Genomic DNA, 12,210 nt, shown 5'->3' with positions numbered 1-12,210 from the left:
AAAGAGTTGTTTCGTAAATAGGTTTGAGGGCTCACTCGAGAACCTCCGTTCATTAGATGTTTTACCGTATCAAGAGGCCGTCAAATTCATAGCTCATTTGGGCGGAAATTCCACATGTAGTAACCTGGCGCATAAAGAGAGCTCTGGAACCTTGGATTGGGCCAATACATCTCATGCAATATCGGATTTGGAAAACATTGAGTTTATTTTTAACTGGTTGCGATTTATATGTGGCGTGTTTTAATGTCTTCAACTCGTCCGGAAATCAGAAAGGCGTGTCTCGGTCACTTGGTGTGATTTGTAAGCTGCGCCCCTTACAATCAATCTGTTAAACAGTTTCAAACTTTACCATTGCCAGAGTTGTAACTCCTTATATTTTTTGAAAAAACAAATTAAGAATATACTTTCAGTACAAGCGTAGAGTAATATTTATCTGTTTATTCGTCTTTCTGTACATTTATCTGTCAATCAGTGTTGTACGATCTAACATACATGTACTTACAATGTATCTCCATTGTCATTTAACCTAAATACAGTTATTGGCGCTACTTCAAAATCATATGGGTGCGGACTCCGTGTATATTGATAGTTGAACCTCTTTATACTATGTTTATGAATCATTCCGAGTTTTTCAAAGTGATCACTTCATTTACTCATATTAATTTTGTAATCGACGAGGATAGCTTATAAAATCATTTTTCTATTACCTACGCCGCAAAACTATAATTAGTTTTATATTTAACCAAAGATATTCCCGATATTCTTTCTGTTTTAATGAGGTGATTCGAGTTAATTAATTTACTTTGTAAAGTAAAATAAACGTTCTTTATTATTTTCTTTCTAATTTTTCCATTTATTCTCTCCTTAAGTAGTTTTCTCGATGAAGATGTTCTAAGGTTTTGCGATAAATTGCACATTTTGCAATAAATTTTATTTTACATTGGACGATTGTTTTAGACATCTGGCAATTTATTTTTGAATGTAATAAACAATCTTCCTTTTTTCATTGGCTATTGTCTCTCCGATTATGGCTTTTTTCGATTCACAAATTGAATAACACTGCACCAAGATATCATTGCTTTATCAAAGTAAGAAGCACCAATAAATTCAAAATTTATTACTTCATCTATAACTATACGTGTACCTAACACTACATAGAAGGCTTTAGAGAAGAGTTTCAAGAAAAGGTTTGCATTTAAAACATATCTGGTGGTTTTTTTATCAGATATATATATATATAAATATATATAATGATGTTTCGGGAAGGCCTATGCTTTGCAGTAAGCGTCATCGGCTGACACGATAATAATAAAGAATCGAAACTTGGTTGATCGACGACAAAGTCAAGGTCGCGGGAAGTCGCTGACAGCGCAAGGTCGACCATCATGGCTGTCTTTGGATCTTTATCGCCTGATAATTGAATTGTAATAATAAAGAATGTGAACTGTATATAAAATATTTGCTTATTCAGCTACTTGCAAATGTAAATAATTAAGACGATGACAAGGAATAGATATCTCGTAAAGGAGAATTATTTATACCCACATTGTTTTACATATGCGAATGTTTATTCCACTCGGAGCGATAATTGCGGTGCGGAAACTTTAGAATGGAATTGATTAATTGATGACACAGATGCACGCTAGTTTAATGTAAAAAAAATAGACAATCGAGTGATCATTTTATATGTGTGTACAAATAAATCTTGTTTTCTTATTACGGTAGTAAAAGAGTTAATATAATTTTTTACGCCACTCACAGTCATGCGACTTAAGTATATAAGATGGTATATCTCCTCATAGATACCTGGGGGGAGGCCTTTGCGACTACAACAATGACTTATTTCTGTTTCCTCGGCTCGAACACCTTCAGGCCAGGAAATTTGAGAACGCTATCAGATCCTTATCGTCGTCAATGTTAAGCCTTATTTTAAAAGTCAAAATTAAGAAGCCTCGTAGGCGCCTCGTAGGCGTTACAAATAGTTATGATGTACGTGAGTAAGGCTATTTTTTATATTTACTACATTGTAATAATAATTCTTAGAGAATTTTTATTGCACTGTAAATTTAGGAAGCACCTCATTTCTGTAACTAAAATAAACAAAATCCACGGGATAACCTTTGTTAATCCTAATTGACCTCGCCTGAATGCGACCGGCAATTGTTCAATTGAGACGGCTGAAAGACTAGCCTGTCCGCTAGGTTTTGCATAACGAAACTCAATAGCGTGTGAATGTGCTAAATAGCATTCCCATTATATTATACATATATAACCTACTTATCTTATCTTTAATGAAATTATCAACGAACTTTTTTATAAATAAACGTTACTTCGTCAAATATATCTGCTGTTCAATCTAGTTATAACTCTATTAAGCCGATGAGTGAGTGTTGCACAAAAAATTCATATCAAATATTTCCGCCGTAGTGCGTCCGCCACTGGATATAGGTCCATATATATTTAATAAGACCTGTGAAAAGCGGCTCGCATCCAGCGTTCGTCTATCTTCCACAAGTTATAAGAACGGACATCGTATGTTCTACTTGCCGGTCTGTGATCTCCACCAGAAACATAAATGATGATTCAACAGAAACTTTAATGATAAATATCTTAGTAGAACAGAGCTAAGCTCTGGCAGTACTAAAATATTCATACATGTATCGTCTATTATTCTCTATACGGCCTTGACCGATTATCCACTTTATGGAATAAAAATTATCAATTACAGTATGTAATTATTAATAAATTATTAATATACATATTCTTTAAATATTTGTTATTTGCGTAAATTAAAATATCGAACAAGTGATATAACTCAACGTAATAAATTTCTATGTACATCTGGTACTGGTTAATATACAGAATCAGTACAGTTGCGCACAGAGCGACGATAAAAATACGTCGATCGTAATCGCAAAAGGATTGGAATATATTTAGTTTCTCATGCACATGTGTTTTTGTACAGTCATACACAAAGATGTTATAAATTGTACGTACATATTTGTTTGATTTTTTTTTTTACTTACCTTACACTGTTGGCCAAGCATTTATATATTTTATTAAGGAAGGCAGGGCGCAGAAGACGCTTAACCTGAAACCTCTTTGAAAGTAGCGAAGCTCGAAGGTTCCGCAGAGATCTTCGACATGGGCCTGTTAAACAGTAGGTTTCGAAGCCGCCAAGTTTGTAGATCGTTTTGGCGGATGCTTCATGAAGTGACTAGTCCAGTTAAAAGAATCCGCTTAAGCTTCCACTATAAATAAGTCAAAAGTGATTTTTATATACAGGGTGGGCCTCGGAGTTTTGCGAATTTGAAAAATTCATAAAAAACAAAACAAAAGTAATACTAAAATAAATTTATTTTTAAATTAAAGTTAACATTTGGGAAAATCATTTTTTGAAAATAACATCATCCAGATGCGCACCATCCCGCTGCAAACATTTTTTGAATCTCGTCTTCAAATTGCCGAAAACTCGTTCGCACATGACGCGCGGAATTGCGGCCATTTCTCCGTGGACATTGGCCTTCAACTGGGCAATTGAGGTCGGATTATTACTGTAGACTCTACTTTTCATGTAACCCCACAGGAAAAAGTCTAGTGGGGTTAAATCCAGACTCCTAGGTGGCCATGGAATGTCACCTCGGCGCGAAACGAGTTTTCCAGCGAACTTCTCCTTTAAGACTGTCAAACTCTCGTTAAATGTATGGCATGTGACGCCATCTTGTTGGAACCATGTCGCACTATTGTACCCTTGAAATTCTGACAGCTGCGGGAAAAAGAAATGGCGTAACATGGCTATGTATCGCTCAGTATTTACTGTCACAGAATTCCCTCGCTGGTCTTCAAAGAAAAAGGGTCCGATGATTCCGTGTGCTGAAATAGCCGCCCAAACTGTCACTTTTGGCGAATGCAAAGGCTTTTGGTGTTTGAAACGTGGATTGTCTGAGGCCCAATAACGACTATTTTGTTTATTTACGTGTCCATTTAAGTGAAAATGGGCTTCGTCTGAAAAAAGAATATTGTTGAAGCGCCGAAACCGCTCAAACATTGTTTTGACGAAATCACGTCGTAAATTGTGATCATTCGGCTTCAAATCTTGCACTAGTTGAAGTTTATAGGGGTGCAATTTCAAATCTTTCTTCAAGATTCGACGCAAAATCGTTCTTGATACAGAGAGCTCTGCTGATCGCTTGCGAGTTGATTGCCCAGGCGGAAGCTCCGAATTCGTTTATGTTTTCCTCTGACCTTGTTGTCCTTTTAGGCCCCTTAGGTTTCTGATTGAGGGTCGAACCGGTAGCCTCGAACTTCCTGACCCACGCCCTAATCAAACTTTCACTCGGACACTGTTTTAAGTCATGCAATCCATAGTGAGAGCGAAATAAACGTCGAACAATAACGCCCGAATCGGAATTTTTGTAATAATTTTTAACACAGAACGCACGCTGTTCACCCTGGAAGTGCTCCATCGCGACAAAATTTCCGAGAACCGAGCTACAGATCCCCACCTCCCGCACTCCGCCCCCTTACCCCGTTCCAACGCTATAGCGTAATTATTAATAATTCTTAGAACTTTTGTTACTGCCTGTACGTATCTCGACTAAAAATATTGTAACTTTGATTTTTTTTTATTCTTTTTGTATCCGCAAATAGTCCCACTGTAAGCAGGTAGGTATATGTTCTATTTCATGATAGTGGGACTGAACAAAGTAGTGATATATTTCATCATCCTCGATAAACCATGGAACACCTGTTACGAAGTTTTGTTCAGCTGTTTCTGGTTAACAATTGAGACAGTCGCGTTTCGCCAAAGCTATATCTCGTACATCCAGATAGGTTTATGTGGCCTTTTGCATATTGACCAGACATATTTGCATTTAAAAATAACTGGTTTTTAAGAAACATGTATAACATTGTAATTAATCAAACAATATTTTTTTACAAATAATAAATTGTAGGTTCTTTCTCTAAATCTATATTAATTGCTGTATGCATGCACCTTTACGCGCATAAAGAGTATCGCGGGTGAATGAGCAAGGAACAATTATCATCATTATCATCAAGACATCCGATAAAAGCCAGCTGCGAGTTTTCTTTTTTATGTAACTGACTTGCACTGTTTCCTTAAAGGTAGCGAAACTCCACGGCACCATAGAGACCTCGGCCCAGACCCCGCTACTATATTATTTGTTGGTTTCACGAAACCACTTTCTTTTTCAAGTGTTGACCGTATCAGAAACAAGCGAAAAGGTTAAAGTCCAACACTCGAGTAGTGTATACAAGTATACAAACAGTTCTTGTTGCTACAATAATGAACTCCAAGGTCGCAATATTCTAACTGTATGAGAATATTTATCGTTGACACATTGTCATTTTAAACGATTTTCCTAATTATCTACCGGCCTTTTGCCAGTACTGCTGTAATTAGTGTTTCTTACTTTGTGTCTACAACAAATCTTTGTATGAAGTTCTTTCTTTAAAAGTGAATGAACTCGCCAGAATTACAGTAATTGTTAATGATTTTCAAAATAGTTGCCAGATATATTTTCTAATTGGTGTCAATAGCTTTAAATAAACATTTTTTTCTTCACATCTCCATATATATTAGCCTCTATATATGTCAAATCTCCATATATGTCTGCTTTTCAAAATATTTCCTCGTTTACGCACGCCGCGTACTCTAAATATAAACCTGTTCCCGTGCAGTACTTGTCAGCGCATCAGTCTAAGGATCTGTTGGTATGGTAGGCCTGAATCTCACCATGACCAATAAAAACTAAAGGAACTTGTAGTCTAAATATATATCACGTTCAAATCTGTTCGCCAGAGCAGACCAATCATTGTACTTTAGTGTATTTTTGAACACAATGTGTGCAATGAATGGTTTTGTTGTGTTCGTATTTTATGATAATGGAAATATCGGCAAAATTTTCACAGCCAAAATACTTAGAAAGAGAACAAGTAAAAAAAGTAAACTCAGTCCAAATCCAACAATGCTTCTATGAACGCTTATATGAATCATAACATATGCGATTTATTTGCAAAGCTGTTAATTTAGTCGTGAGCTACCGTTGTCAGACGTATTATAATTATCCTAACTGTATTTGTAACTGCCGGAACTTACAATTAGATTTAATTTTGTGACGTATTTTTAAGAATTGTAATAAGGTTGGTAGCGCCGGAATTGCGTAAAGAACAAAATTTCCTCCAGTGTTTAAAACGCAGTGTTATCTACGAGCAGCAATTATTAATTTTATATTTTTATTTCTCTCATATCTTATCACGAACACACATCTGTGAGCATGAATCATAAAAGTCAATAAAGGGTAATCTAATCCAATGTCATAACAAATCGCAATTCAACCTCGCTCCACAGGAAATGATATATTTAGTTATGTAGTCAGATTCCAGATGTCATCCTGTAACAGCCCGCGAATTTCCTCTACTTATCTTTTTTTTAAATTTTGTAATCTAACTACTGTTAGGACACAATTCTCCTTTCAGAAATTCCGAGATATTTTTTCAGCGCGGCCAAAGCTAATTTGCGAATGTCACATGTTCTTTTATCAAAAGTTAATGAACTCTTTCGAGGTACAATAATTATGAATGATTTTCAAAGAGTGTTGCCATGGTATCGCGTATTAATATTGCTATTTATAACATCTCATTAGTGTCAGTCAGTTTTTGAAAAACATTTAATTTCTAAGTGTAAATATGGATTACGGTAGCTTTTTGTATAAATATTTTCTAAATTTTTATTACACGTACACTCATTTTGTTAATCACTTAGATCAAACACATCTCTGTTCCAGCGCAGTTTTATAGTTTAAGCGCCTACGATATGAAGACTTCTTCATAAACTTGCTTTCAACGTTTGGAAGTAGCCGAAAGTAAATCCCTTTCAAATCAGTATTTCTATTACGACAGTCGCTGTTAACCCATTAGCATTCACATAATCCGCGGGTGTCAGGTGGAGACACTTAGACTAAATCTCGTTATAAGTAGCAAAGTTTGAAGACTCCCCCAGGAGCCGCAGGTCAAGTCGCTACACGCTACTTTCTTTTCGAATTAAGGGCCGCCGAGGTTACGGAACATTTAAAGATACTAACAATCATCGTCGAAAATATCTAGCAATGAACGTGTTACGGGTAAAATTAAGATGAATGATATGAAATAATAGAGAACTTTTGTGAAAGTGATAAAAAAATAAGACCGGGTGGTGTAATGCTGTAGTGTGCATGCCAGTGTTAGGCACTTCTTAGATTCGTTCGCGGCAGATCTACGAGGTAGACAAAAGACAAAGTCTGTTCTCAAATATATCGTGTGCGTCTGATCAAACACGCCCTCCTCCGTCACTTCTACACATACTATAAATTATTACACATTAAAGAACACACGCCCGCAAAAATGAAAGTCAGATAAAAAGTAAATAAATATGAATACACAATAGGCGGTCTTATCGCTAAACGAAAAAATTCTCATGGACGCTGATATCGACAAGAAGTTGGTACATAAAGTATAACAGTAATCCGATTATATTTTTATTACTTACATTACTTAAGATACTTCTTGCGGCGCTACAATCCTTTATGAGTCTTGTTGTATTCCACGTTTCTCTTCCATCTCGTTCTAATTCACTGTTCATTGCCAAGATGTCTTCATTCTGATACTCTTGAGATATTCTTGTACACATTTAGGCTACCTCTTCCTGGGTCATCTTCGGGGTCTTGTTTGTTGCGGTGTTCCCTTGATGATGGTCTTAACAGCCATGGTATTGGTCATTGTTTCCAGGTGGCTTGCCCATCTAAGCCTTTGCAACTTTCAGCACCTGACAATCGTTTCTTTGCTAATCAAATCATTCAGTTCGTGATTCATCCTTACACGGTACACGTCGTTATCTTCTAGTGCTGGTCCGAAAATTGTTTTCAAGATTTTCCATTCAACATACTTAATTTAATATACTAAGGAAAAAATAATGCAAACGATTTCAATTAAAATTAACGTCTAGCACTTTTTAGGATTTCGGAATTTATCTCACTGATCTTGTAAAAATCGGAAAGGAAGACAGCACCAAACATCCCTAAATATAATAAAAGTAATAAAAAATAAAAATAATACACGATATATTAAATTCTTTTGGTAATCATCATCATCATGCTCCCTGATAGACGCCCAATGCGATACATAAACCTTCAGAGATCGTCACGATGTGCCAACGCCCTAAACTATGTCGTCGATTCTACTAATAGGGGCCCTTCTGATCGCCACGTGATAACCGTTCGGTTCCAACACTGTTTACAATGCCACAGAATAATCGTGCCATCAATTTAAAAATTTCATTAAACATATACATACTAGAAATTAAGTAAGGATAGACACTATGGATGCAAGCCTCACTTGTCATCTATAGAGAAGGACTATGTCCAGCAGTAGATGTCCCACGGCTGAAATATTAATGAATAAAATATCTCTTAACTACTTTATAAAAAACATATGTGACTATGATAGAAATACCACGTTTTCAGTAAATAGAGCTCCTTAGTCATTCTTCTTACGTAGACAAGTGATGCACTGCAAATGATTTTAAAGTGCTGATGATGAAATAAATACTAATGCGACTATTAAATAAAATTATCTTAATGTACGGCTAATAGTGATTATTTTAAATTGCCATTGAGGACGAAGTGACAAATGTACTATCTGACCACGCCTAGGATGACGTGTGACTCAAGGTAGCTCAAGGGACTTCAATAATTTAGTGTATGCAATTTCAACTAATATTATGCTTGTGGCACAGTAATGCTAATAAAATATATTGGCCATAAAGCCTTATTGGTAAGTCCGGTTTGACAATGATGTTTTTAAAATCATCATTAGTGTAGTAAGTATTTTCACCAATTTTCTTCTTGGCGATAACAGTTACAGTAACAACATATATACATAAATAGTCACATTAGCTGTATAATTGTAACTATGGTTGATCCGATATACAAATATATCAATACATCTAAAATATCGATGTATACAATTTGATATATTGAAGCAACAGTGCTGCAAAGTAGCGGTTGCTTAGCGGTAGGGGACTGAGATTTGCGATCTTAGGTCGCGGGTTCGATCCCTGAGATATAATTTTACATAATTTCCACTTTGTGCATTAATTATAAATAATTACCACTGCTCACAAACATGTTTCCATAACATGGGTAGCAGCGTCCTTCGCGTACCTTAATACCACACTGCGATTGTCAACACGTCTGCCTAGGCGTGACGATCGTGGTATAATATCAGGTGAATGTCTAGGACTGAAAAGTAAACGTTTTTGGATAGGTTGTAACCATACTATTTATTATCAAAAAAGCTATACATTCACTCCTTTAAACCTACAATTATTTATAATACCCTTTATAAACGGAAATGTCTCTAAGTCAATGCTTGTAAATAACTATCAACATTTAAGTCGTACGGCGTCCACTGCGGGATAAGGGCCTTCTTTATAGATATAAGTATTCTTGTATGTATATAGGTGTGTCTGTATGTTTACATATATACACATTTGTATTGATATGTTTATATGTATGTATGTACGTACACCGTAAACTGCCCTCTCATATCTCTCAACTCCATCCAAAGCTTGTCTGGTAGAGATTGCCTCGAGCGATACGACAGGCGGTCTTGTATCATATGATTTGTTTCTTTTTTTCTCTATTTATTTTCTATGGTGTACAAAAAATGTTAATAAATAAATGATGTAAATATCCAAAAGGAGCGGTTGGAAGCGGCCTGCATCATCATCTTTCATTTTATAAATACAATACAGGCTTAAGTTCTGTCCTCTTCAATCGATTAAATGACTATAATAGTCCCTATTTCGTTGATTTAAATATGAACATATAACTTTATCCAAACAATATTTAATCGTAAGCGAAAAACTTGTTAAGTTATAGCTTGTATTACATTCGCCACTTAACGTTGTAACTCTCTATGGGGTTTCGGTATATCGTTATCTACATATGTACACACACACCACTATATTTAATACGGAACGATATAAACCACCATTTAGTCAGTCAATACTTTTATTTTACTGCGGAACGGTCACTCCGTCGTCCATGGGGGCAAACAATTCATATAATGTTTTAGTAAAATATTCTAAAAAATATACGTACATTCGTTGTGTGTGAATTCGTGAAATATGTTACACTTAATAGTTAAAGATATTTGGGTAAATTCCGACCCAAATCGACCTAATTAATTATAAAACAAAGAAATAAATGTTGATGAATTACGTATCTAATCCTTGAGCCAAAATTTCAAGGGCGTTCTAATTATTGAACCCTTTTATAATTATCGATATCCGTATTGGACGTTAGTTCAATAACGAATATCGTAGCATAATGAAGGAAGTACAAGAAGACATTGTAAAGTTGAGAAAGGAAGATGTTGGATATCTGACAACGTTTCACTCTTCGATTACCGTGGTCAACGCTGCGGAGAGTTGGAAAAGGAAATCTGTATCTATACTCTCACCAAAATCTGGACGTATTTCACGAAAAAATAAACCACAAACTGTGAAAACCTTCGACTCTTCTGGATTCTTTTCAAGAATTTTAAAAGATTTTAAGAGGAGCAAGGTATCCGACTTTGAATATCAGCAATCGAAAGTAAGAAAAAACAGCACCTATAAACCTTTTTGGGCTACCAAAGTATCTGAAGACTCGAAGTCAAATGAGGTAGAAGAAGTTACTACGAAAAAGAAAGCGGTGCCGGATGAAAGGAGTAATGCGGTTTATAGCAAAGGATTCGTGTTCCGCAAAGAATCTGACGAATGTCCTACCGTTGTTTTGAAGGACGAAGGCAAAAGTAGCGGAAAGTCGCCCGTTAAAAAAGTTTCTATAATTGAAAGGAGTAAAGAGAATTGGTTGAAACCTTTACCGAATTATCAGGGCAGTAAAATGTTTATGCCAACAGGAGAGCGATTATATTGGGTTCGTTTTCAATTTCATTACAATATCAAACCTTGTTTTGTGCGCTGGATAATAGAAAACGCATAAAAATAAAACTTCGCAAGTAGCTATAAAAAAAAATGTTTTCACAGCAAAATTAATTCTTTTTGCGGTAAATAGGGTTCCGTAAAAAAAAATTAAAACTTATAACCATTATCCTTCGTAGTCTAAGAATACGCGATCTATTTTGTGATAAACTTGTTCAAAATCGCTCTCTTCGTTTGAAGCTGCTGCCTGTCTCGCACTCGTTAAGAGTTGACATTTTTTCAGTTATTGTGTATTTATTGAATTTTTACGACTGCTGAGAGTATATATAGATATAATAGGTTCCCCTATACTTTTTCGTTTTTATCGATGTCTTTTTCAATTATTTTCTAGTTTGATTGAAATATTCATATATTAAATGAAAAAATATCCCTCAAAAAGCTTAAGCGAGATATCGAATTTAAAGGAAACACTAAATGATTTCTAATTTTTCTTTTTAGTCTTGTTAAAGTTTATATAACGTTTTCATTATGCTCGTATACAATAACTACAAAGTTATTGCGTCCAGCTAATCTAGAGAGGCATTTATGCGAAGTTACAGACGATGTTGGTTGCGTCTGCCGCGAAAAGAATGGTGTCCGACACAAGATTTTCTAAACTAAAAATTTAAGTTTATACTTAATTCAATTATAATATACTTAATTAAATCATTAAGTTAGTCCAAGTACATTTGGTCAAAATCAATATAACTTTTTATATAAAATCATTACATATATTATCATTATTACAAAAATATTTAAGTTAGTTCATAACGCGCCACCTACTGAGAAGTAATAACAAAACACTCCATACGGTTTGTATTTTTTTTTTGATAATTGCATTGTGAAATGAGAAAAATTTCTTTTAAAATAGAACAATTTTCCAAACATCTTCATCATGAACATTCCTCCGTCTCTTTATTTCCATCGGAAATCAAAGCGCATAGATTCACGACATCATTACGCTGTTAAAATCATGATAAAAATTCCTTTATCCCGAACTAAGCGTTTTAATTCTATTGCTTGCTTTTGCTATGCTTTTATACTGTTAACAACCAAGGAATGTAACAACCTACAGTCGTTTCCAGCTAGCTATTACTTGTAGTCTAGAAGTAAAAAGTGAATAGGTATCTTCTAGATAAGCATGTACCGTCGTAGACCTCTTCAATCGCTTAACATTAGACCAG

The 12,210-nt window shown here is 35.1% G+C and overlaps 1 protein-coding gene across 7 annotated transcripts in view; it reads left to right on the top strand.

The window, feature by feature from the left end:
* The window catches only part of LOC137925044 (calpain-A-like), a 67,494-nt gene that overhangs the window by 28,971 nt on the left and 26,313 nt on the right, over positions 1 to 12,210 (top strand). For 2 of the 7 annotated variants that reach the window (XM_068768479.1, XM_068768480.1), the window contains exon 1: positions 10,081 to 10,982. The exons of 4 other annotated variants lie outside the window; for them this stretch is intronic. In XM_068768479.1, coding sequence (XP_068624580.1) covers positions 10,392 to 10,982 — 591 coding nt within the window. In that variant the 5' untranslated portion in view covers positions 10,081 to 10,391. Of the gene's footprint in view, positions 1 to 10,079; positions 10,983 to 12,210 lie in introns of those variants that run through there. One more of the 7 variants, XM_068768481.1, reaches the window with a different exon arrangement.

This window comes from Battus philenor, unplaced genomic scaffold (assembly GCF_028537555.1).
Source record: "Battus philenor isolate CCGP_79_NKW_IND1 unplaced genomic scaffold, ilBatPhil1.0.hap1 SCAF_25, whole genome shotgun sequence".
NCBI classification, from domain to species: Eukaryota; Metazoa; Arthropoda; class Insecta; order Lepidoptera; family Papilionidae; genus Battus; species Battus philenor.
The sequence above is the reverse complement of the archived record's forward strand: the minus strand, read 5'-3'. Positions and strand labels throughout refer to the sequence as shown.